This window comes from Rhinopithecus roxellana, chromosome 1 (genome assembly GCF_007565055.1).
Source record: "Rhinopithecus roxellana isolate Shanxi Qingling chromosome 1, ASM756505v1, whole genome shotgun sequence".
In the NCBI taxonomy this organism is placed as follows: domain Eukaryota; kingdom Metazoa; phylum Chordata; class Mammalia; order Primates; family Cercopithecidae; genus Rhinopithecus; species Rhinopithecus roxellana.
This window is the reverse complement of record NC_044549.1, coordinates 184,834,114-184,861,997: the sequence shown is the minus strand read 5'-3', so window position 1 is coordinate 184,861,997 and position 27,884 is coordinate 184,834,114. Positions and strand designations below refer to the sequence as shown.

The 27,884-nt window shown below is 39.1% G+C and overlaps 1 protein-coding gene across 2 annotated transcripts in view; it reads left to right on the top strand.

The window, feature by feature from the left end:
- Positions 1 to 27,884, top strand: part of STAG1 (stromal antigen 1) — a 418,468-nt gene that overhangs the window by 136,640 nt on the left and 253,944 nt on the right. For both annotated transcript variants that reach the window (XM_030934385.1, XM_010364825.2), the window contains exon 4: positions 17,452 to 17,616. In XM_030934385.1, coding sequence (XP_030790245.1) covers positions 17,452 to 17,616 — 165 coding nt within the window. The remainder of the gene's footprint in view (positions 1 to 17,451; positions 17,617 to 27,884) is intronic.

Below are 27,884 nucleotides of genomic sequence, written 5' to 3'. Positions count from 1 at the left end.
GTGCTGCTGCACTCCCTGGGCAACAGTGAGACTCCATCTCAGGGGAAAAAAAAAAAAAAAGAAAAAGTGGTAATTTGCCTAAGGTCACACAGCAAGTAAGTGGGAAAGCTAGGATTTGAATTTATATGCTAACTCCCACACTGTTTCTCTTAAGGAAGTCAGAATGCCAACCTGTTCATTAATCTTGAGAGTTATGATTGTTAGAATGATCAGATTGGAGTCCTGCCTCAGGTAGCTTTTATGAAGAAATATTGGACATTTTCTGTCAACTAGCTACATTTTGAACAATAAGTCAAGTTTAACTGATAGCATTCTTTGTTTAGCTGTAGTAATACTGTTCATCACTTTTTTTTTTTGCAAGTTTAATCCTTTTAAAAAAGGGCATTTCTTGTATCTTTGGTTTTTCATTTAGCCAGTCAAAAACAAATAATACAAGGAGTTTCTATTATAGGCAGTATTGTTTCCCTTATTTTGATTTTATGTTTTACTTTATTTTATTTTATTTTTGAGACAGGATCTCACTCTGTCACCCAAGCTGGAGTGCAGTGGCACAGCTGTGGCTCACTGCATCCTCAAACTCCTGGGCTCAAACAGTTCTCCCACCTCCTGTTGGGACTACAGGTGCACGCCACCACGCATGGCTGATTTATTTTTGTGTGAAGATGGGATCTCAGTATGTTGTCCAGGCTGGTCTCAAACTCTTGGGCTCAACTGATTGTCCCACCTCAACCTCCCAAAGTGCTGGGATTACAGGCTTGAACCACTACCCCTGGCCTCTTTTTTTTTTTTTTTTTTTTTTGAGACAGAGTCTCGCTCTGTCACCTAATCTGGAGTACAGCAGCATGATCGCGGCTTGGTGCAACCTCTGCCTCCCGGGTTCAAGCGATTCTCCCACCTCAGCCTTCCAAGTTGCTGGGATTGCAGGTATGCGCCACCACGCCTGGCTAATCTTCGTATTTTTAGTAGAGACAGGGTTTCACCATGCTGGCCAGGCTGGTCTTGAACTCCTGACCTGAAGTGATCCATCCGCCCACCTCAGCCTCACAAAGTATTGGGATTACCGGTATGAGCCACAGCGCCAGGCCTAAAGATAGTGTTTAACATTGCAAATCGCCGCCCCTACCCAATATGACTTAACTGTTTTCCCCTTCCGCTAACGTAACATACATTTTACTTACTTGCTTATTGTCTGTCTTCCCTAACTGGAATGTAAGTTGTGTGAATGCAGGAATTTTTATCTAGTGTGTCTTCTGCTATTTACTAGTGTCTGACCTGCAGTAAGTGTTCAATAAATGTTTAATGAATGAATGGTGTTTTAATTTTGTTAAATAAGCACTGCCCCAACCCCTGCCCTTTGGTGTTTAAAAAACTTTTCATTTTGAAATCATTTCTAACACAGGATTTTAAGAATTCTGTGAAGAATTGTCAGCTGTCCTTCATGCACATTGTCCTAATGTTTTATTTTACTACATTTGCTTTATCATATTCTCCCTCTTTCCTTCTCTCTGTCTTCTCTCTGTATATGTACACACATATACACGTGTAAATATGGTTTTTTTTATGGCATATGCAAAGATAAATATTTTGGTATCTACTAGTTTTGAACTGTTTTACAGTAAGTTGCAGACATGATGTTACTTTTTTAAATTAGTGTTTTGTAGAATATCTCTTTGCAGCACTTTATTTCTAATACTTTAGTGTGTATTTCTTTGCAGTCAAGGACATTTTTTCCTACATAACCACAGTACAGTTATGAAAATATGAATATAATTATATCTATACATCTCATTTATATTTTGCCAGTTGTCATAATCTAATACCTTAAAGAAAAGAAAAACTATTCTTTTCCTGAATCAGGATCCAGTTCAGGATTTTATGTTTCTTGTAGTTGTCATGTAAATCGGCAAATCGGCACCTGTCTAACCTTAACCCCTCTTTAGTCTCTCACGTTTTATTAAGGATTTTTTTCTCTTAGTTCTGTTTAAGTGAGAGCCAGCACTTCTGTATTCTCAGCATTATATAACTTTCATATTTGCATAGGCTGAGTAGGTGAGGTAAATAATGTTATATATCAAGTTTCAGTGCCACAAAAGAAGTAGCACTCGAATATAAAATTTTCTTTTAATTCTCAGCAAGGCAAGGTACTTCTATAGAAGGGTGTGCCCTTACAGATGGAGCAATGATGAGTGCACACTTGGACAAGGGAGGGGAAGGTGTTCTTATCCCTGACGCACGTGACGCCTGCTGCTGTGTCATTCCCCTATTGGCTAGGGTTAGACCACACAGGCTAAACTAATTCTGCTTGGGTAATTTAAAGAGAGTGACGGGGTGAGTGGTTTGGTGGGAAAAATGGTTATGACAGAGCAGGTGATTGGAATGAGTCAGGGTGAAGTATGTAATCTGAATGAGTCAGGGTGGAGCACGTGATTGAAATGAGTCGGTGGAGCAGGTAATCAAAAACGGTTGCTTTATGAGGAAGTAAGTTTAAAAGTAGAAGGCAAAGAATTGAACATACTGACGTATTGATTCTTTGAAAAGATATTTAGAACTCATATCTAACAATAAAAAGATACAATTTTTATTTTTAAATGTCTGTTCATACATAGAAGATGGAGAATGCACAACCAAAAATTAATAATGAGTATCAGAAGGTTAGGTTAACAGGTCACTTATAAAAATTGGATCTTTTTAATTATTTGGTAGTTTAGTGTAGACTGTTGTGAATTTCGTAATATTCAGATTCCAAAAAATTTTTTTTCTTTTAAATACCAAAAGTTTTATTTGCCCACCCTCTTGGTTTAACATTATAAACCAAATCAATCTCTTTTTGACCCAGCATTGTGATAGGAACCACCATGTTACAATGTGGTGGCAGGTGTCTGCTAGATTTTATGTTTTTCTGACTCCTCTCAACCTCTGACTGTCACTTCTTCTGTCCTTTCTTGGTTGTCCTTTAACAATCTATTATAACTCCTGTAAAATAGAAACTAAAAGTACCAACCCCATTGTTACGAGGTTTTATGAGGACTAATCCAGGACTAAGTCAATCTGTCAGGAACATTCAGACTCCAATGGTTTCTCCTTGATCTTCAGTATAGCTCCTTCTCATCTGTAATGGGCTGAAGAACCGTTGAACTGATAAACCAGGCACATGGGTATAAGTCCATAGGCCAGGTGAAGGCCTAGATATAAAATATATGGACTTCGTGATAACCACTACCAACATCCAGCCTAAAGAAGGACTGACTTAGCAGTTCCAATACCACTGATCTCATAGTTCCCTGTAGATGTCTCCCTTGTACCTCCATTATCACCAGAGCTTGAGGAAGGGCCTTTCAGTTTCCCCTGCTACACTTGGAGTAGTATGAGGGACTCATGAGAAGCTAGAAACTGAGTGACCAGCCCCAGGGGGTTAATGTGGGGCACTGACAAACCAATTGCAGAGTTGGTGTCATGTTGAATATTTATGTTAAAAATTCTTAACTATTCTAAACCATGCTGACATGAACTGTTTTGCAAGTAAGTTTTGCTGTAGAGTCATTGTTTTTTTTAATCCTAAATTTCTAAAAGTAGAGTTTGTTAGTATATGCTCTTTGTTTTGAAATCTTTTGACATGTATTATTGCCTTTCACATAACAAAATATATGGGTATAAGATATGTTATTGCTTATAATGGTTAAGTCTTTTCTGATTTTTAAGTGGTGAAGGTTTAAGTCAATACTTTCTATATTGTTCATTATTTGTGAATAAAGGTGGTATGATCACAGCTCACCACAGACTTGATTTCCCGGGCTCAAGTGATTCTCCCACCTCAGCCTTTGGAGTGGGACTACAGGCGTGCATCACCACACTGGCCAAGTTTTTGTAGAGGCAAGATTTCGTCATGTTGCCCAGGCTGGTCTCAAACTCCTGGGCTCAAGCATTCTGCCCAGTAGGACTCTCAAAGTGCTGGATTACAGGCGTGAGGCACTGTGCCCAGCCTATTTATAATTTTCTGTACTTCTTTTTCTTTTTTTATTTTTCTGAGAAACAAAGATCTCTATGAAAGAATTTTTTGGAGCTTAAATGTGCACACATTTGTAATCACTTTAGAAAGTATATTTATTAGTTGAACTTCTTTTTAAGCTGTCTTTGTTGTTTTCTTAAGTTTTCATTTAGAATTTTCTTCTACTGACTAGTTTTTAGTTCTGACTTCCTTAATTATGTTAAAGACTACCACAATTCCAAGAACACAGAATTAAAACCTGAGTCATTGTTAAATTTCCTCATCTCCAAGTCTCTTGTCCTGTCTCCTTTATCTATTTAAATCTCAGGTGTGATGACTTTTTTTTTTTTTTTGAGACGGAGTCTTGCTCTGTCATCCAGGCTGGAGTGCAGTGGCGCGATCTCAGCTCACTGCAAGCTCCGCCTCCCGGGTTCACGCCATTCTCCTGCCTCAGCCTCCCGAATAGCTGGGACTACAGGCACCTACCACCACACCTGGCAACTTTTTTTGTATTTGTAGTAGAGACGGGGTTTCACCGTGTTAGCCAGGATGGTCGTGATCTCCTGACCTCGTGATCTGCCTGCCTCGGCCTCCCAAAGTGCTGGGATTACAAGCATGAGCCACTGTGCCCGGCGTCTGATGACTTTTACTTTATAATCTTGCTGTGTCTTCCACATCTGTCCTTTATTTTACATTCCCCAAGTTTCTATCTTTAGGGCTCACTTTATTGGCAGCTGTACCGTTAGCTTCCTACCTTTGGTCTTTGCCTTTTTCTGTTTCATCCTTTGTAATAGTGCCAGGTGGGAATATGTGGGTTTTTTTGTTGTTGTTGTTTGTTTTTTTTTTTTTTTTTTTGAGATGGAGTCTCACTCTGTCGCCCACGCTGGAGTACAGTGGCATGATCTCGGCTTACTACAAACTCTGCCTCCCAGGTTCACACCATTCCCCTGCCTCAGCCTCCCGAGTGGCTGGGGCTACAGGTGCCCACCATCACGCCCGGCTAATTTTTTGTGTTTTTAGTAGAGATGGGTTTTCACTGTGTTAGCCAGTATGGTCTCAATCTCCTGACCTCGTGATCCACCCGCCTTGGCCTCCCAAAGTGCTGGGATTATAGCTGTGAGCCACCGACTGGCCAGGAATATGTTTTTTCTTATTCAAAAAACAGGCAGTGCCCCTACTCCTTTTTTTTTTCATGGGGGGTGGGATGGGGACAAAGTCTTGCTCTGTCACCCAGGCTGGAGTGCAGTGGCACGATCTCAGCTCACAAGCAATGCCGTTTTATGAAAAGGTGTGGGGTACTTTCAGCTAACCTAATATCACACCTAATATTTTATTGTATTTCCCTGTTCACAACTTTTGAGTCAGATATCTGTCTCTTGTTTTTTGATGTATTTTGCTTTCCCACATTCACACCATTGCTCATAGTGTTTTTTCATTCTGGAACCCTTGTTTTCTAAATTCTGCATATGGTAATCTTACTAATACTAATTCTTACTAATTTTATGAGCCCATTACTTGCAGGATAATTTTTTTGTGAAACTTCATCTGCTTCTCGATTCTAAAAATAATCTTTCTCTTAGAAACTTTTTAGCATTTATCGTAAACCAAAATTCCATGAAAAGTGTTTTTATATACTACAGTTTATTTTATATTGTAGGTATTTGTTTTATCTCTCTATCTTTTAATTGTATATGTATAAAATTTTTGCATTATGCAATCCCCAAAAAAGTTAATATATATTATTTGTGATACAGTGTGGATTATTTCACATTCACAGCTTATTATGCCAGATAAAGCACAAAGGTTAAAGAACGTTTTTGTATCTTTGTTTCTTAAAACTTTTAGGAAAGTCATTGCACATTCAGACTGCAACTTAACCTATTCTAGAGCTTTTGGAATAGAGTGTTTGGGATAAGTTATTTTCCTACACAGCAGGGCTAATTTGTGTATTTAAAACACTTTACTAGAAATGTAGATACACATATAAATTGAATAGTGTATAGTCGTCCTAAAGATTGCTGTAAATTCTGAGATTAGATTGCATCATTTTTGTATAGGAACAGTGAAGGTTAATGACTTCCTACATATATGTAACATGTTTTCCATGAAATTCATTACTTACTGTGTTGCTGCAGGCTTTCCTTCAGGTATTTTGGGTTTGCTTTCGTACACATACTCATTAAAATATTTTAAAATCACTATATCCCTTGAATTAACTGCAGTAATGCACTCTAATTTCTGTATTCATAACCCTATGGACTATAGATATTTCACTTCTACTGTTATTTATGGGATATAAAGCACTATTGTTCCTTCATTGCTACCAATGTACAAGATTATGTTAGGATGTTGAAAAATACATCTTAAATAATATAAGATCTTTTTTATTTTATTTACTTATTTTTTGAGGCAGAGTCTTTATTTGTTGCCCACACTGGAGTCCAGTGGCACAATCTTGGCTCGCTGCAACCTCCACCTCCTGGGTTCAAGCAGTTCTCCTGTCTTAGTCTCCTGAGTAGCTAGGACTACAGGCGCGTACCACCACGCCTAGCTAATATTTTGTACTTAGTGGAGATGGGGTTTCACCAGATTGGCCAGGCTGGTCTCAAACTCCTGACCTCAGCTAATCCATCCACATCAGCCTCCCAAAGTGCTGGGATTACAGGCATGAACCACGACACCCAGCCAGTATAAGTTCTTTGAAAGCCATGTTTGGAGATAGTGGTTACCATGTATGGACAGTGTAGATATAAAGAATCAGTGTGGTTCCAGTCTGGTGAGAGAATAGTTGCCAGTAATCCAAATGGAGAAGAATTAATGTAAAGAATTAATTGGCCGGGCACAGTGGCTCACACCTGTAATCCTGGCACTTTGGGAAGCTAAGGCAGGTGGATCACTCGAGTCCAGGAGTTCGAGACCAGTCTGGCGAACATGGTTAAACCCCATCTCTACTAAAACTACAAAAATTACCTGGGTGTGGTGACATACACCTGTAATCCCATCTCCTTGGGAGGCTGAGACAGGACAATTGCCTGAACCTGGGAAGCAGAGGTTGCAGTGAGCCGAAATTGCATCATTACGTTCCAGCCTGGGTGACAGAGTAAGACTCTTTTTTTTGTTTGTTATTATTATTATACTTTAAGTTCTAGGGTACATGTGCACAACATGCAGGTTTGTTACATATGTATACATGTGCCATGATGGTGTGCTATACCCATTAATTCGTCATTTACATTAGGTATATCTCCTAATGCTATCCCTCTCCCCTCCCCCCGACCCTGTCTTTAAAAAATAATTATTAACTATTTAAAGGCTTCAAATCATTTGTCATTTGGGAATTGCAAATCAAGACAACAATGAGATCCTACTACATACCTATTAGAATGGCTGAAATTTAAAAATCTGACAATATCAGTTTCCTGGGAGGTATGTGATGCAACAGAACTCTGATTTCTTTTTTTTTTTTTTAATTTTTTTATTTTATTTATTTTATTTACTTATTTTTTATTATACTTTAAGTTCTAGGGTACATGTGCATAACGTGCAGGTTTGTTACATATGTATACTTGTGCCATGTTGGTGTGCTGCACCCATCAACTCGTCAGCACCCATCAATTCGTCATTTATATCAGGTATAACTCCCAATGCAATCCCTCCCCCCTCCCCCCTCCCCATGATAGGCCCTGGTGTGTGATGTTCCCCTTCCCGAGTCCAGGTGATCTCATTGTTCGGTTCCCACCACAGTGAGAACAAGCGGTGTTTGGTTTTCTGTTCTTGTGATAGTTTGCTGAGAATGATGGTTTCCAGCTGCATCCATGTCCCTACAAAGGATGCAAACTCATCCTTTTTTATGGCTGCATAGTATTCCATGGTGTATATGTGCCACATTTTCTTAATCCAGTCTGTCACTGATGGACATTTGGGTTGATTCCAAGTCTTTGCTATTGTGAATAGTGCCTCAATAAACATACGTGTGCATGTGTCTTTATAGCAGCATGATTTGTAATCCTTTGGGTATATACCCAGTAGTGGGATGGCTGGGTCATATGGTACATCTAGTTCTAGATCCTTGAGGAATTGCCATACTGTTTTCCATAATGGTTGAACTAGTTTACAATCCCACCAACAGTGTAAAAGTGTTCCTATTTCTCCACATCCTCTCCAGCACCTGTTGTTTCCTGACTTTTCAATGATTGCCATTCTAACTGGTGTGAGATGGTATCTCATTGTGGTTTTGATTTGCATTTCTCTGATGGAGAGTGATGATGAGCATTTTTTCATGTGTCTGTTGGCTGTATGAATGTCTTCTTTTGAGAAATGTCTGTTCATATCCTTTGCCCACTTTTTGATGGGGTTGTTTGTTTTTTCTTGTAAATTTGTTTGAGTTCTTTGTAGGTTCTGGATATCAGCCCTTTGTCAGATGGGTAGATTGCAAAAATTTTCTCCCATTCTGTAGGTTGCCTGTTCACTCTGATGGTAGTTTCTTTTGCTGTGCAGAAGCTCTTTAGTTTAATTAGATCCCATTTGTCAATTTTGGCTTTTGCTGCCGTTGCTTTTGGTGTTTTAGACATGAAGTCCTTGCCCATGCCTATGTCCTGAATGGTACTACCTAGGTTTTCTTCTAGGGTTTTTATGATATTAGGTCTAACATTTAAGTCTCTAATCCACCTTGAATTAATTTTCATATAAGGAGTAAGGAAAGGATCCAGTTTCAGCTCTCTACTTATGGCTAGCCAATTTTCCCAGCACCATTTATTAAATAGGGAATCCTTTCCCCATTTCTTGTTTCTCTCAGGTTTGTCAAAGATCAGATGGCTATAGTTGTGTGGTATTATTTCTGAGGACTCTGTTCTGTTCCATTGGTCTATATCTCTGTTTTGGTACCAGGACCATGCTGTTTTGGTTACTGTAGCCTTGTAGTATAGTTTGAAGTCAGGTAGCGTGACGCCTACAGCTTTGTTCTTTTGACTTAGGATTGTCTTGGCAATGCGGGCTCTTTTTGGTTCCATATGAACTTTAAAGCAGTTTTTTCCAATTCTGTGAAGAAAGTCATTGGTAGCTTGATGGGGATGGCATTGAATCTATAAATAACCTTGGGCAGTATGGCCATTTTGACGATACTGATTCTTCCTATCCATGAGCATGGTATGTTCTTCCATTTGTTTGTGTCCTCTCTTATTTCACTGAGCAGTGGTTTGTAATTCTCCTTGAAGAGGTCCTTTACATCCCTTGTAAGTTGGATTCCTAGGTATTTTATTCTCTTTGAAGCAATTGTGAATGGAAGTTCATTCCTGATTTGGCTCTCTGTTTGTCTGTTACTGGTGTATAAGAATGCTTGTGATTTTTGCACATTAATTTTGTATCCTGAGACTTTGCTGAAATTGCTTATCAGCTTACGGAGATTTTGGGCTGAGACAATGGGGTTTTCTAAATATACAATCATGTCATCTGCAAACAGGGACAATTTGACTTCTTCTTTTCCTAACTGAATACCCTTGATTTCTTTCTCTTGCCTGATTGCCCTAGCCAGAACTTCCAACACTATGTTGAATAGGAGTGGTGAGAGAGGGCACCCCTGTCTTGTGCCAGTTTTCAAAGGGAATTTTCCCAGTTTTTGCCCATTCAGTATGATATTGGCTGTGGGTTTGTCATAAATAGCTCTTATTATTTTGAGGTAAGTTCCATCAATACCGAATGTATTGAGCGTTTTTTGCATGAAGGGCTGTTGAATTTTGTCAAAAGCCTTTTCTGCATCTATTGAGATAATCATGTGGTTCTTGTCTTTGATTCTGTTTATATGCTGGATTACGTTTATTGATTTGCTAATGTTGAACCAGCCTTGCATCCCAGGGATGAAGCCCACTTGATCATGGTGGATAAGCTTTTTGATGTGCTGCTGAATCCGGTTTGCCAGTATTTTATTGAGGATTTTTGCATCAATGTTCATCAGGGATATTGGTCTAAAATTCTCTTTTTTTGTTGTGTCTCTGCCAGGCTTTGGTATCAGGATGATGTTGGCCTCATAAAATGAGTTAGGGAGGATTCCCCTCTTTTTCTATTGATTGGAATAGTTTCAGAAGGAATGGTACCAGCTCCTCCTTGTACCTCTGGTAGAATTCAGCTGTGAATCCATCTGGTCCTGGACTTTTTTTGGTTGGTAGGCTATTAATTATTGCCTCAATTTCAGAGCCTGCTATTGGTCTATTCAGGGATTCAACTTCTTCCTGGTTTAGTCTTGGAAGAGTGTAAGTGTCCAGGAAATTATCCATTTCTTCTAGATTTTCTAGTTGATTTGCGTAGAGGTGTTCATAGTATTCTCTGATGATAGTTTGTTTTTCTGTGGGGTTGGTGGTGATATCCCCTTTATCATTTTTTATTGCGTCTATTTGATTCTTCTCTCTTTTCTTCTTTATTAATCTTGCTAGCGGTCTGTCAGTTTTGTTGATCTTTTCAAAAAATCAACTCCTGGATTCATTGATTTTTTGGAGGGTTTTTTGTGTCTCTATCTCCTTCAGTTCTGCTCTGATCTTAGTTATTTCTTGCCTTCTGCTAGCTTTTGAATGTGTTTGCTCTTGCCTCTCTAGTTCTTTTAATTGTAATGTTAGAGTGTCAATTTTAGATCTTTCCAGCTTTCTCTTGTGGGCATTTAGTGCTATAAATTTCCCTCTACACACTGCTTTAAATGTGTCCCAGAGATTCTTGTATGTTGTATCTTTGTTCTCATTGGTTTCAAAGAACATCTTTATTTCTGCTTTCATTTTGTTATGTACCCAGTAGTCATTCAGGAGCAGGTTGTTCAGTTTCCATGTAGTTGAGCAGTTTTGATTGAGTTTCTTAGTCCTGAGTTCTAGTTTGATTGCACTGTGGTCTGAGAGACAGTTTGTTATAATTTCTGTTCTTTTACATTTGCTGAGGAGTGCTTTACTTCCAATTATGTGGTCAATTGTGGAATAAGTGCGATGTGGTGCTGAGAAGAATGTATATTCTGTTGATTTGGGGTGGAGAGTTCTATAGATGTCTATTAGGTCTGCTTGGTGCAGAGATGAGTTCAATTCCTGGATATCCTTGTTAACTTTCTGTCTCGTTGATCTGTCTAATGTTGACAGTGGAGTGTTGAAGTCTCCCATTATTATTGTATGGGCGTCTAAGTCTCTTTGTAAGTCTCTAAGGACTTGCTTTATGAATGTGGGTGCTCCTGTATTGGGTGCATATATATTTAGGATAGTTAGCTCTTCCTGTTGAATTGATCCCTTTACCATTATGTAATGGCCTTCTTTGTCTCTTTTGATCTTTGATGGTTTAAAGTCTATTTTATCAGAGACTAGGATTGCAACCCCTGCTTTTTTTTTATTCTCCATTTGCTTGGTAGATCTTCCTCCATCCCTTTATTTTGAGCCTATGTATGTCTCTGCATGTGAGATGGGTCTCCTGAATACAGCAGACTGATGGGTCTTGACTCTTTATCCAGTTTGCCAGTCTGTGTCTTTTAATTGGAGCATTTAGTCGATTTACATTAAGGTTAATATTGTTATGTGTGAACTTGATCCTGCCATTATGATATTAACTGGTTATTTTGCTTGTTAATTGATACAGTTTCTTCCTAGCCTCAATGGTCTTTACATTTTGGCATGTTTTTGCAATGGCTGGTACCGGTTGTTCCTTTCCATGTTTAGGGCTTCCTTCAGGGTCTCTTGTAAGGCAGGCCTGGTGGTGACAAAATCTCTAAGCATTTGCTTATCTGTAAAGGATTTTCTTTCTCCTTCACTTATGAAACTTAGTTTGGCTGGATATGAAATTCTGGGTTGAAAATTCTTTTCTTTAAGAACGTTGAATATTGGCCCCCACTCTCTTCTGACTTGTAGAGTTTCTGGGGAGAGATCGCTTGTTAGTCTGATGGGCTTCCCTTTGTGGATAACCCGATCTTTCTCTCTGGCTGCCCTTAAGATTTTTTCCTTCATTTCAACTTTGGTGCATCTGGCAATTATGTGTCTTGGAGTTGCTCTTCTGGAGGAGTATCTTTGTGGCGTTCTCTGTATTTCCTGAATTTGAATGTTGGCCTGCCCTACTAGGTTGGGGAAGTTCTCCTGGATGATATCCTCAAGAGTGTTTTCCAACTTGGTTCCATTTTCCTCCTCACTTTCAGGCACCCCAATCAGACGTAGATTTGTTCTTTTTACATAATCCCATACTTCTTGCAGGCTTTGTTCATTTCTTTTTCTTCTTTTTTCTTTTGGTTTCTCTTCTCGCTTCATTTCATTCATTTGATCCTCAATCGCTGATACTCTTTCTTCCAGTTGATCGAGTCGGTTACTGAAGCTTGTGCATTTGTCATGTATTTCTCGTATCATGGTTTTCATCTCTGTCATTTCGTGTATGACCTTCTCTGCATTAATTATTCTAGCTGTCAATTCTTCCACTCTTTTCTCAAGATTTTTAGTTTCTTTGCGCTGGGTACGTAATTCCTCCTTTAGCTCTGAGAAGTTTGATGGACTGAAGCCTTCTTCTCTCATCTTGTCAAAGTCCTTCTCTGACCAGCTTCGATCCGTTGCTGGCGATGAGCTGCGCTCCTTTGCAGGGGGAGATGCACTCTTATTTTTTGAATTTCCAGCTTTTCTTCCCTGCTTTTTCCCCATCTTTGTGGTTTTATCTGCCTCTGGTCTTTGATGATGGTGACGTACTGATGGGGTTTTGGTATAGGTGTCCTTCCTGTTTGATAGTTTTCCTTCTAGCAGTTAGGACCCTCAGCTGCAGGTCTGTTGGAGATTGCTTGTGGTCCACTCCAGACCCTGTTTGCCTGGGTATCAGCAGCAGAGGTTGCAGAAGATAGAATATTGCTGAACAGCGAGTGTACCTGTCTGATTCTTACTTTGGAAGCTTCCTCTCGGGGGTGTACTCCACCCTGTGAGGTGTGGGGTGTCAGACTGCCCCTAGTGGGGGATATCTCCCAGTTAGGCTACTCAGGGGTCAGGGACCTACTTGAGCAGTCAGTCTGTCCCTTCTCAGATCTCAACCTCCATGTGGGGAGATCCACTGCTCTCTTCAAAGCTGTCAGAGTCATTTGCCGTCTGCAGAGGTTCCTGCTGCTTTTTTTATTGTTGTTGTTTAGCTGTGCCGTCCCCAGAGGTGGAGTCTACAGAGACAGGCAGGTTTCCTTGCGCTGCTGTGAGCTCCGCCCAGTTCGAGCTTCCCAGCGGCTTTGTTTACCTACTTAAGCCTCAGCAATGGCGGGCGCCCCTCCCCCAACCTCGCTGCTGCCTTGCAGTTAGATCGCAGACTGCTGTGCTAGCAATGAGGGAGGCTCCGTGGCCATGGAACCCTCCCGGCCAGGTGTGGGATACAATGTCCTGGTGTGCCCGTTTGCTCAAAGCACAGTATTGGGGTGGGAGTCACCCAATTTTCCAGGTGTTGTGTGTCTCAGTTCCCCTGGCTAGGACAAGGGACTCCCTTCCCCCTTGTGCTTCCCAGGTGAGGCGATGCCTCGCCCTGCTTCAGCTCTGGCTGGTCGGGCTGCAGCAGCTGACCAGCACCGATTGTCCGGCACTCCCTAGCGAGATGACCCCAGTACCTCAGTTGAGAATGCAGAAATCACCGGTCTTCTGTGTGGCTCGTGCTGGGAGTTGGAGACTGGAGCTGTTCCTATTCGGCCATCTTGCTCCCACCCCCCCCCGCTTTTTTTTTTGAGACAGAGTCTTGCTGTGTTGCCCAGGCTAGAGTGCAGTGGCCTGATTGTGGCTCACTGCAAGCTCCGCCTCCTGTGTTCACGCCATTCTTCTGCCTCAGCCTTCCAAGTAGCTGGTATTATAGGTGCTCGCCACCATGCCTGGTTAATTTTTTTTTTTTTTGTATTTTTAGTAGAGATGGTGTGTCAACATGTTCGCCGCGATGGTCTCAATCTCCTGACCTCGTGATCTGCCTGCCTTGGCCTCCCAAAGTGGTAGGATTACAGGCATGGGCCACTGCGCGCGACCCAGAAACTCTCATTTCTTGCTGGTAGAAATGCAAAATGGTACAGCCACTTTAAAAGACAGTTTGACAATTTCATACAAAGCTAAATACAGTCTTACTCAAAGTTGCAGCAGTTATACCCTAGGTATATATACAAAGCTGATTTTAAAAATTAAGTCCACACAAAAACCTGTTTGTCAATGTTTTTTATTTGTAATTGCCTAATAGTGGTGACCCAGATGCCCATTATTTGGTAAATGGCTAACAAAATATGATACAGCTATAGAATGGAATGCTATTGAACAATTTTTTTAAGTTGCCACTAAAAGACATGAATGAATGTTTTTGTTTGTTTTAAGACAGGATCTTGCTCTGTTGTTCAGGCTGCAGGGAGTGCAGTGGAACGATCATGGCTCACTGCAGCCTCAGCCTCCTAGGCTCAAGCCGTCTTCCTGCATAGCTGGGACTACAGGCACAAGCCACCATGTCCAGCTAATTTTTTTGTTCTTTTTTTTTTTCCTTTATTTTATCTTTTGATATTTTTTATTTTTATTTCTTGTTAATTGTTAAATTTATTTATTTTTTATTTTTTTGTAGAGAAGGAGTCTTGCTTTGTTTCCCAGTCTGGTCTTGAACTCTTGGCCTCAGCAATCCTTCTGCCTCTTCCTCTCAATGTACGGGGATTAGAGGTGTGAGCCACCGTGCCCAGCCAGACATGGATCTTAAATGCATATTATTAAAGTGAAAGATGTTAGTCTGAAAGGCCTACATGTTGTTTGACTCCAGTTACAAATTGAGCGTCCCTAATCCAAAAATCTGAAATCTGAAATGCTCGGAAGTTCGAAACTTTCTGAATCCCAACATATAGTCACATAAAATATTCCACACATAACCTTATGTGATGGGTCACAGTTAAAACCAAGATCAAGGCGAGATGCAGTGGCTACCCCTGTAATCCCAGCATTTTGGGAGGTGTGACAGGTAGATAGCTTGAGCTCAGGAGATCGCGACCAGCGTGGGCAACATAGCAAACCCCTCTACCAAAAAAAAAATAGCTGAGTGTGGTGGCTAGTGCTTATAGTCCCAGTTACTCAGGTGGCTTAGGCTGGAGGATTGCCTAAGCTTGGGAGGTGAAGGTTGCAGTGAGCTGTGATCGTGCCACTGTACTCTAGCCTGGGTGACAGAGTAAGACTATGTCTCAAAAAAAAAAAAAGAAAAAAGGTCAAAACTTTGTTTCATACACAAAATTATTAAATATATTATGGCCGGGCACGGTGGCTCACACCTGTAATCCCAGCACTTTGGGAAGCTGAGGTGGGCAGATCACCTGAGGTCAGCAGTTCAAAACCAGCCTGACCAACATGGAGAAACCTTATCTCCACTAAAAATAGAAAATTAGCTGGGCATGGTGGCTCATACTTGTAATCCCAGCTACTCGGAGTCTGAGGCAGGGGAATCGCTTGAACCCAGGAGGCAGAGGTTGCAGTGAGCCGAGATTGTGCCATTGCAATCCAGCCTGGGCAACAAGAGTGAAACTCCATCTCAAAAAAAAAAAGTATGTAAAATTCCTTTCAGGCTATGTGTGTAAGGTATATATGAAACATAAATGGATTTTATGTTTACACTTGGGTTCCATCCCTAAGATGTCTCATTATGTATGTGCAAATATTCTAAAATTTGAAAAAACTTGAACGTCTGACATACTTCTTATTCCAAGCATTTCAGATAAGGGGTACTCAACCCATGTATTAATATGTGGAACAAAGGAAACTATGATGATGATTTAAAAAGTAAAAACTAGTGGTTTCCTGAGAAGGGGACGACAGAAAGTTCAGTGGGCAGTACACAGGATTTTTAAAGTAAACTATTTTACGTGATAACCATTAATGGTGCATAATAACAACACCAAGCTTTGGTCAAAACCCTTAGAACTTCACAGAACAAAGAATGAGTTTTTTTCTTTCATAATTGAGATTTTGTTGGTTGTCTGGATTAGTACACAGACATTTCAATTGGTGCATACTTCTTAACATACATACCGAAAATTTAAAAAATATCTGTAATTCTTTTTTAAAGTTATTCCAGTGACTTTCTAGCTTAAAATTTGGAGGCAGATTTTCCTTGAGTCTATCAAGTACCAGCATCTTCACATGTTGATAAGCTGTTAAATACACTTCTCCAATTCAGCTAAAAGCATACATACGGCATACTCAATTTTTCAGTCTTTCACCGCACATTAACAAAGTTATTAGGAAAACAGGAGTACCACAACCAAAGATGTCAGAGTACACATAATTCTGACAGGGAGAGCCATTATCAAGGAGTGATTTTTTGTTTGTTTGTTTGTTTTTCTGTTTTTTTTTTTTTTAAAGAAAATCCTGCTAAAGGGCACTTTGGGAGGCTGAGGTGGGCAGATCACAGGGTCAGGAATTCGAGACCAGCCTGGCCAATATGGTGAAACCCCATCTCTACTAAAAATACAAAAATTAGCTGGGAGTGCTGGCGATCACCTGTAGTCCCAGCTACTCGGGAGGCTGAGGCAGGAGAATTGCTTCAACCTGGAAGGTGGAGGTTGCGGTGAGCCGAGATCGCACCACTGCACTCCAGCCTGGGCGACAGAGCAAGACTCTGTCTCAAAAAAAGGAAAGAAAGAAAATTCTGCTAAAAAACCAACATGGAATAGAAATAATTTAAAGTATCCAAGACATTAAAAGGCAAATTTTTTTGATTCAGGACTATGACTCCATATTGCCATTTTATATGCTTTGTATTTTAGGATATGAAAAGTAACCCCCATCTATGGTATGTTAAGCTGACACCCAAGACAGTCAAAACCTCCCGCAATTCAGTATCCCACACTATTTTCTGGTTGTACCAAAAAATACCCAGTGAATGATTTCACTTCTTAAAAACAAAAAGCATTCACAGTTTAAAAATGGGATGTGGGTGGGATTCCCTTCTTCTTAAAAACGTTTCTAGAGTTACTAAACCACTTGCATTTATACAATAGTTGATAAAAATATTCCTCTGGATTGTACTAGAATAGAGGCACCACTGATAATAGTATATGATATTAATCAGACTTGGCTTCTTTTTCTCCGGCTTCACCAGAAGCTGGACTCTTCTTGGTTTTGTTTCGTCCGTTTTCTGCAGGTAAATCTATATTTATATATAATATAAATATATATAATTATATATACAGGTATACATATGTATATATTTTTTAAATAACGGCAAGGTCTTGAATCGCTTGAACCTGGGAGGAGGATGCTGCAGTGAGCTAAGAGAGTGCCTCTGCACTGTATCCTGGGCGACGGAGCACAACTCTTCTCAAAAAACAAAGTTACCTTCATACCTTTTATATATAAACTTATGTTTTGCTCTTTGTACTTTTAATCACTGAGAAGAAATTTTAAAGGTTTTTTTGGTTAGGGATGATGTTTCTTCTATAGTAGTGATCATTTTATATAAAGCAAAGTAAACCTAAATCGAGTTTAATTTTTTTTTATCTTTTTATTCAGTCTACAAATAAGAAACCTCGAAAATCTCCAGGTGAGAAGAGCAGAATTGAAGCTGGAATTAGAGGAGCAGGCCGTGGAAGAGCTAATGGGCACCCTCAACAGAATGGTGAAGGGGAGCCTGTCACATTATTTGAGGTGGTGAAACTGGGGAAAAGTGCAATGCAGGTAAATTTTAAGTTTTTATTTCATGTATAAAGCAATACGGTTAATAACTTATGTGGAATCAGTTAGTGTATATATTGGCACTTTATATACTTCTGTTGATTATGTAAGCAACCTTTCAGTTTATCCTGAAAGGTTTTTATTTTGCTTTGTTTTGCAGAGTGTCAGGAATGGCTGTTTAATAGTAAGATGTACTTTTGTTTAAATTGTTCTAAGTAAAAAGGTCTACTAGAAGCTGCCCAAGAGAATTTTTATAGTCTTGATATATTTTTTTGGAATCTGATTTAGTATAAGTAACACTTGTGTCTTTTAGAGTATTTGAAAGAAGAAAGGATATAAAAAAAAAATTCTTAAGTAGTGAATTAGGAATAATCAGAACTACATCATTTGTAACTGCCTCCCTTTCCGTTTCCCTTTCTCTTCCCCCCTTTCTTTTTGTTTTTGAGACAGTGTCTGGCTCTGTCGCCTAGACTGGAGTGCAGTGGCCTGATCCGGGCTCACTGCAAGCTCTGCCTCCCGGGTTCACGCCATTCTCCTGCCTCAGCCTCCTGAGTAGCTGGGACTACAGGTGCCCGCCACCACGCCTGGCTAATTTTTTGTGTTTTTTTTTTAGTAGAGATGGCATTTCACCATGTTAGCCAGGATGATCTGGATCTCCTGACCTCCTGATCCACCCGCCTCGGTCTCCCAAAGTGCTGGGATTACAGGCATGAGCCACCGCGCCAGAGATGGCATTTCACCATGTTAGCCAGGATGATCTCGATCTCCTGACCTTATGATCTACCCACCTCGGCCTCCCGAAGTGCTGGCATTACAGGCATGAGCCACCGTGCCCAGCTGTAACTTTCTTACTCCTTTATCTCTTCTCATTTAGTCCATAAATATTAAGTATTCTGCAGGAGCACTGTTCTCACTCATGCATTATAAGGATAAGCCATAATTGTTTTTCTTTAGTGTGTATATTTTTATCACTATCATAAAATGTGTTTATTTATGTTTGTCTCTACATTTTTAAAAATTTTAAAACGATAGAGGTGGAATTATTTGGCTAAAGGATATTTTTAAACTGTGAGATATATGAGCCCTATATTTCTCTCCCATAAACTGTACTGTTGCACCTTTCACAAGAAGTGTACAGGAGAATTGCTTGGACCCAGGAGGTGGAGGTTGCGGTGAGCCAAGATTGTGCCACTGCACTCTAGCCTGGGGTACAGAGCCAGACTCCATCTCAAAGAAAAAAAAAAAAAGGTAATTGTGAAACAGGATTACTATTAGAACTAAAACCAGACAACTTTTCATTAGTATACTTTCTATTTTTTTTTTTTTTAACCTATATTTCTTTTTAAAGCCCTTAAGGGTGTTTAGCGTTTCTTTCTTTTTATGTATGTTACCAGCTTGATATGTTGTGTTCAAGAGTCTTGGAATTTGTGTGAGCAGGGAAGGAGGTGAAATAGTGGGATGATGCTAAATGGTAAAACACGTATTGAAGTTCCAGTTACCCAAAGCAATGGATGACAATATGTAAATTACATAAGTTTAATATAAAAATAGATTTGTGACCTTTTGCCATTAAGCTTGATAATTTATTCATTATACTTCTGTTTTTGAGACAGACTCTTGCTCCATTGCCCAGGTTGGAGTGCAGTGGCACGATCTTGGCTCACTGCAACCTCCACCTCCCAGGTTCAAGGGATTCTTGTGCCTCAGCCTCCTGAATAGCTGGGATTACAGGTGTGCGCCAGCACTCCCAGCTAATTTTTGTATTTTTAGTAGAGATGGGGTTTCACCACGTTGGCCAGGCTGGTCTCAAACTCCTGACCTCAAGTCTTGCACCCACCTCTGCCTTCCAAGATGCTGGGCTTACAGGCATGAGTCACTATGCCTGGCCTTATTATACTTTAATAGAAGAATTGTTAACAAGTTACGGAAGCATTAATTTTAAAGACGTTTTCTGTTGTTTCCTTCCTTTAGGTAGAAATACAAGCAGAAAAATGAGAGAAATGTATTTTTATGTAAAATTTTAATAATTGCATTTCAGGTATTTTGCTTCTCTCTCTCTTTTTTTTTTTTTTTTTTTTTTTTTTTGAGATGGAGTCTCTGTCACCAGGCTGGAGTGCAGTGGTGTGATCCCTGATCACTGCAACCTCAGCCTCCCAGGTTCAAGTGATTCTCCTGCCTCAGCTTCCTAAGTAGCTGGGACTACAGGCGCACGTCACCATGCCTAGCTAATTTTTTAATTTTTAGTAGAGACAGGGCTTCACTACATTGGCCAGGATGGTCTCGATCTCCTGACCTCGTGATCCACCTACCTCAGCCTCCCAAAGTGCTGGGATTATAGATGTGAGCCACCATGCCTGGCCTTCCTTTGCTTTTTTTAAATGTAAGACTTTATTTTATCAGATATTTATGTAAAAATAATTTTCATGCATATTGTATTAAAGCTTAATGCCCGTCCTTATTTTTAATACGAACAAACTCTTACTGTCATCTATATTTAAAATAAAACATTGACCAATAGAAGTCTTTTCAGTTTTAATGTACGGTATTCTACTCTTCATCCGTATTACTGTTTTCTAATTATGCTCTTTTGTGCTGTGTCTCTTCTGCTGAAACTTTTTTTTTTTGGCGAATGGTCTCTATCAGCCAGGCTGAAGTACAGCGGACGATCTCAGCTCACTGCAACTTCTGCACCGCAGGTTCAAGCGATTCTTCTGTCTCAACCTCCCGAGTAGCTGGGGTTACAGGTGCCTGCCACCACGTCTGGCTAATTTTTTTTTTTTTTTTTTTTTGGTATTTTTAGTAGAGATGGGCTTTCACCATGTTGGCCAAGCTGCTCTCAAACTCCTGACTTCCAAGTGATCTGCCCACCTCACCCTCCCAAAGTGCTGGGATTACAGGCATGAGCTGTTTTTGGCTGAAACTTTTTGTTTCTCATTTTCTGAAAGATAATGATCAGTAGTCAGGACTCTGGTACCTTCCATAATTTGGTTTTAACCCACCTTTCAATTTCTTCTTACTGTTTCTTTCTTGAAATCTCCTTCATTTTTACTTTACTGTAATTTTAGTTATTAATATTATATTTTTTACTAACTGTATTTAAAATAATTTATAAACGTTTGTGATTTTTTTTTAATGTGCCAGTCTGTTGGGCCCTTTTTTTTCTATGAATTTACCTTCTGATTTTTATTATTTGTGCAGTACTTCCTAAAATAGCTGGGTTATGAGTTACTTAACTAGATTTTATTTGAATTGTTTGCAGTTTTGTTGTATTAAAAATAGTACTTCTTTAGACTGGGTGCGGTGGCTCACGCTTGTAATCTCAGCAGTTTGGGAGGCTGAGGCGGGTAGATCACTTGAGGTCAGGAGTTTGAGACCAGCCTGGCCAACATGGTGAAACCCCATCTCTACAAAAAATACGAAAATTATCCCAGGAAGTGGAGGTTGCAGTGAGCCAAGATTGTGCCACTGCACGCCAGCCTGTGTGACAGAGCGAGACTCCGTCTCAAAAACAAAAAAATAAAGAGCAAGATAATACAAGCAGACATCAGTGATTTAGAAACAAAGTAGGTATTTCTGTGGTTTGTATGGAAGAAAACTACAAAGTGATGAACAGGATTGGGTTTAGGGCAGGGAAGCGTATACTTAGAGCCAGGAGTTTGGTTGTTGAGTGTTAAAGTGCTTCATGAAGAGTAGGAGAATCGAATTGGGCTTATTCCGTGAAGCCAATGCCTAATGTGAGTCTCCCCATTTGTAAAGCAGGGTGAAGGAAAGTGCCAATAACTACTGCATAGGCTTATGTTTAGAGTAATCGTGTATCTCAAGTTGCCCTTGAGACGCCCAGTTTGTGCTTATTGTCCCTGTATTTATTAATAGAGGCTCCTTTAATATTCAGAAGGGTAGTAGTTTGCATGGCAATTTATATTAAAACATCACTTACAGGAAATCAAAAGCTGAGGAAAGGGAGAAGACAGACATAATTCTTATAACTGACACCTGAATTGAAATGTCTTCCTTTGGTTGTTGACTGGGTCTGTGAAAATTCCCAATGTTGTCTTAGGGAAGAGTCTGAAAATTCCCACTGTTCTCTTTTATGTGATCTGGTTTCTGCCGTGGAGGTAATGACAGAAACATAAGAGGGGAGGGATAAATAATAAAGTAATAAATAAGTATGTCGAAGATGCTAGAGAGATGAAAGAAGAAATTCTGTCTTATACAAAATAAAGGAACAGGTGAAACAAGATATGAAAAAGGAGCAGCCTTGAAAATTGAAAGTAAATTCTTAAAGTAAAAAAAAGCAGTACATTATGTTATTGAGGAAAAATACTGCTTTAGGTGCCATGAGAGGGAGAATTCAAATATTGGCATTTATTAGACATTCAGTTAGAATGTAGCCTAGAGAAATAAGGAGGTAAGAAAACATGAAAGAGCCATTTAAAGACTTTGGTATGGATTGAAGGGTTCCAGAATATACCAAGGGAAGAAATCAGAGGGAAGAAAAGAGATAAAGTGTTTTTTCCCCCCCTTCAACATTTATTTTAAGTTCAGGGGTACATGTGCAGGGTATGGAAGTTTGTTACATAGGTAAATGTGTGCATGGTGGTTTGCTGCACAGATCATCGCATCACCTAGGTATTAAGCCCAGCATCCATTAGCTATTCTTCCTCATGCTAGCCCTCCTCCCATCCCCCACCCTCCAGCGGGCCCCATTGTTGTTTCCCCACTGCCCCAATGTGTTTAGGTGTTCTCATCATTCAGCTCCCACTTATAAGTGACAACATGAGGTGTTTGGTTTTGTTTCTGCTTAGGTTTGCTGAGCATAAGGGCTTTCATCACCATCTACACAAACGACACAATCTTGTTCCTTTTTTTTTTTTTTTTTAAGACAGAGTCTCACTCTGTTGCCCAGGCTGGAGTGCACTGGCATGATCTCAGCTCACTGCAGCCTCCGCCTCCTGGGTTCAAGCGATCCTCCCACCTCAGCCTCCCAAGTAGCTGGGACTACAGGTACATGCCACCATGCCCAGCTAATTTTTTTATTTTTAGTAGATACAGGGTTTTGCTGTGTTTCCCTGTGCTGGTCTTGAACTCCTGTAATTGGAGTGATCCTCCTGCCTCAGCCTTCTAAAGTGCTGGGATTACAAGATTGAGCCAGCACACCCAGCCCAATCTCTTTCCTTTTAATGGCTGCATGCATACCACGTTTTCTAGTCTATTATTGTTGGACATTTGGGTTGATTTTATGTCTTTCCTATTATGAATAGTGCTGCAGTGAACATACACGTGCATGCATGTTTATAATAGAATGATTTATATTCCTTTGGGTGTATACCTGATAATGGGGTTGCTGGTTCAAGTGGTATTTCTGGCTTTAGTTATTTGAGGAATTACCAGACGGTCTTAGATACAGTTTTTGAAGAGATAATTTTGGAGAAATTTCCAGACAAATTTCCTTTGATCCAAAGTTTGTTCTCAGGAGTGAGCAAGATAAGTGAAAATAATTACATAACTGTAAATAGTATAGTATAACTGAAGTATTAAGGAAATTTTGGAAGATTTTGTCAAGGAATGTCTGATCCTTTTCTTTATAATGCAGTTAATGTTGAAATACACAGTAAAATAAATTCTCCTGGTAAATTGCATTATACTTGGAAGAATAAAAATGTGCTTTTTAAAAGTTTGTATTAAAGAGGAAACACACAGAGTTGTAACGTGAATATTAGTGAAAGAAATGTTAGTGAAAATGTTGGAGCCAGCTAAAGCATTACTTGGATAGATGTGTTATCTTAAGGGCATTAATGCTAAGCAAAAGCAGAAGAAACCAGAAAAAAGAAAAACAGCAAACCTAACATTACTGTGAAGAGAGGAATAATAAAAGTAGAAATGGAAGTTAAATAGAAAGGTTAAAGAAAGTCATCTAAACCCAAATATTTGAGTTTAAGAAAACTTTAGGACCAGGAGATTTTATCTTAGGAATACCAAGATGGTTTAATATTAGAAAATCTTTTGGTATAATGTCCAAATAATCTCATTACAGGAGGAAAAAGCCTATACTTACCTGAAGTGATGTAGGATGTTTGGAAAAATTATATGATAAAATATAGCTAATAGTTTTTATAAACAGAGACTTTTGATAAATTAGGAACAAGAGGAAACTTCCTTAGCTTGTAAAGGTTATCTCCTCCAAACCTACAGCTCAGATTATGTCGTTTTTAAATAACAGTGAAATTTAGGTGTATTCCCAGGATACAAGCATATATCACTGCTGTTCAGTGCTGAAACACCTAGCCAATGCATTAAAAAAGAAAAGAAAAAAAGAAAGAAGAGCTATAGCAATTGAAGAGGAAGATGCAAAAGTATCCCTATTGGAAGAGGATATAATTGTGTTGAAATTTCAAGAGAAACCGTAGACTGTTAGAACTAATGAGAATGTTCAGCAACACTCTATCCAAATTTAATTTGGATAGAAAATTAAAATTTAAAAAATCAATAGCCTTCTGTATGGCATTAATAACCAATTAGAACAAGTAATCAGAAACAAGAGCATATTCAAGATAGAAGTAAAATCAGTGAAGTACAAAATAAAAATCTAATAAAAAATGTGGGTGGAACAGAATAAAATACTATTTTAAAAACCCATCATATTGAGTAATTAAAAAGGCCTGCCTATACCAGTAGTCAGTAAGGTTGTAGAACAGCAACTCGTGAGAGTACAGATCTGTGTACAGATTCTTCTTTAGAGAATATTTTGGTAATATCAAGAAGAGTTGAATGACTGACTATCCCGTTTTCATTCAGTCAGTAAATATATAATGAGTGTCTACACTGTGGAAACCACTTTTTTCCTTCTTTTCTTTACTAAGAATATAACATTAAAGAAAACCAATTCAATTCTTAGATATAACCTCTGGATACAATTTTTTTACATGTTTATAAAAGGCATATATAGGAATGAATTTTTTTCATTGCTTTGTTAATACTAACAAAAAAAATCCCAAATTTCTATAATAAACAGGATAATTGATAAACTGTGGCATATTTAAACTCTGAAAAAAAATTATTATTTTTTTTTAAGACACAGTCTTACTCTGTTGTGCAGACTGGGGTGCCAGTGACATGGTCCCAACTCACTGCAACCTCTGCCTCCCAGGTTCAAGTGATTCTTGTGCCTCAGCCTCCTAAGTAGCTGGGATTACAGATGTGCACCAGTGTGCCTGGCTAAATTTTTTGTGTTTTCAGTAGGGACAAGGTTTCCCAATGTTGGCCAAGCTGGTCTCGAACTCCTGACCTCAAGCAGTCCGCCTGCCTTGGCCTCCCAAAGTGTGCTGGGATTACAGATGTGAGCCACCATGCCTGGCCTGAAATTCTTCACTGTATTTAAAATGAGTAAACTAGAGTTCTAGGTACCAGTACGAATAAATTTTAAAAATGGATTTTAAGGGTTCAGTGCAAATTGCAGAATGATGCATAACACATGATGCTACAGTACTTATAAAGTGTGAATATATACTTAAGGTTATTTAACATCATGTTTTTTATATTGATTACTTTCTGAAAAGATAGGAGAAAAAGGATAGGACCACAAAGGTTTATATGATATGCAGGTATACCTCAGAGATATTGTGGGTTTGGTTCCAGTGAGTCATACAAACTTTTTGGCTTCCTAGTACATATAAAAGTTATATTTACCCTATGGTGTATTGTATGTGCCGTATCATTATGTCTGAAAAAAAGGAATGTATGTACCTTAATTAAGAATACTATTTAAAAATGCTAACGAACATCTGAACCTTCAGTGAATCATAATCTTTTTGCTAGTGGAAAGTCTTCCTTTCATGAAAGATTTCTCTGTAGTATGCAATGCTGTTTGATAGCATTTTACCACAGTAGAACTATTTTCAAAATTGGAGGAAGTCCTCTAAAACCCTGTCACTGCTTTATCATATAAATTTATGTAATATTCAGAATCCTTTGTTGCCATTTCAACAGTGTTCACAGCATCTTCACAAGGAGTAGGAGTTTGGTAGGCAGTAGCAGAAGACGTTTCTTAATTTAGAAACAGGAAATGCAAAGATAAAATCTATTACCGACCATAGAGGACATAAGATGCCCTTGTAAAAATAGAGCTGAGAGAAACTACATTCTGAGCATTGGATGTTTTGACTTTTTGTAAAATTGATGGTATTTTAGAAAGAAAATGACTTGTTTGTATTTTCATTTTTAGAAATGCCTTTCTGGGAGCAATTTAGATGATGATTTGGTGGGCAAGTAAGACTGGAATCAGACCAATCAAAGGCTTTTTTTTTTTTTTTTTTTTTCAATTTAAACACTGATCCATTAGGGAACTAAAGAAAGTTCAAATTGATTGATTGATTGATTGATTGATTGATTGAGATGGAGTCTCGCTCTGTCGCCCAGGCTGGAGTGCAGTGGCGTGATCTGGGATCACTGCAAGCTCCGCCTCCCAGGTTCATGCCATTCCCCTGCCTCAGCCTCCCGAGCAGCTGGGACTACAGGTGCCCGCCACCATGCCCAGCTAATTTTTTTTTGTATTTTCAGTAGAGACAGGGTTTCACTGTGTTAGCCAGGATGGTCTCGATCTCTTGACCTCATGATCCGCCCGCCTCGGTCTCCTGAAGTAGAGAGTTCAGATTTATAGAAGGTCAATGAGAATGGAGAGGAAGTGATAGATTCTGCAAATATTAAGGCTCTGGAATGATTATGAAAAATGAGAAAGAGGAAGAAATCTAAGGTGGTCGCTAGTTGTTTGACTTGGTAGTGTTGACTGAAAGAAAGTTTGTGTGAATATAGGTATTGGAGGATGGCTATGAGAGTAGTTTGTACATTCTGACTTTTAGATCTGTGACATTAAATATATGTTGAATTTTGGAATTTTCAAGCTATATATTTAGTCTAAGTGATACTTTTTGCTTTAGTAGTTATGAGTTAATAAGAGCTTAAGTGAATTTCTGTAATCCATTGGCATTTTCCTTTTGTACATCTATATATCAACTATAAAAGTTGGACTATAGGACCTGGCATGATGGCTGAGTCCTGTAACGCCAGTACTTTGGGAAACTGAGTCAGGCAGATCTCTTGAGCCAGGAGTTCAAGACCAGCCTGGGCAACATGGCAAAACCCTGTTTCAACCAAAATACAAAAATTAGCCAGGTATGGTGGCATGTGCCTGTAGTCCCAGCTACTCAGGAGGCTGCGGTGGGAGAATCACCTGAGCCCGGGAAGTCAAGGCTGCATTGAGCTGTGATTTCAAGGCTGCAGTGAGCTGTGATTGTACCATTGCACTCCAGCCTGGGCAACGGGAGTGAGATTCTGTCTCAAAAAAAAAAAGTTGGACTGTCGTTTATTCATTCAACAAAAATTCCAAGCTAATTGGGTTAGGCGCAGGGCTACAATATTAATTAAACTCACCTGACCCTTATCTTCATGGACTTTCCAGTCTTGGAAGAAGAAATAGTTTATACCAATCAAATTATCTATTAATATACAATTACAAACTGTTGATTAACACTAAGCAAACTTTCTTTGGTTTTAGTGTAGTGATAACAGCTTATGTGAATAAGGAACTGTTGTTAGCCTATAAATTAAGTATACTTAGTGAGACAATTTGGTCTTCTGTTTGCTTTTGACAACTGACTTTGAAGGTGAAACTAATTTTGTCCATTTAAATATGATTGGGCAAGAGGTAGGTGTCTTAGAGATTGTGATCAGACATTCTCTCTCCCTTAGAGTTAGTAAGCTTTGTTCTAGTGTCAAAGAAAAGTATGGACTTTTATAGTGAAATTGTTTTCTTCCAACTTCCGAATTATAGATGGGTTATACATGCCAAATCGCTTCGTATCATCAAACAGAGAGGAATTCTCCCCCAGTAGTTAGCTGGGCTTGAGTTTTACTCTATGACTATACCAAGGAAAGAGGAAAGCAGCTGTGGGTTTATTTAAATTCCACCTGTTAACTTCTAAGTTGTAGAACTGACAGTTATATAGTAACTGTAATAGGGCTTGTATGCATTTCTGAGCTATTAATAGAATGGATAAAAGTGTTTTAATAATTTTCTAATGTTCATTGAGAAGCTTGAAAGTTTCAAGAAGTATTAAAATGGCCAAAGAATGTATAAGGATTGTAATTATAAACAAATGATACTGATACATTAGATGAGAGGACACATATACTATTGATTGAAATGAAACTTTATGACAAAGATGGGGAGAACACGTTGAAAGACAGAAATACTGGCCGGGCGCGGTGGCTCAAGC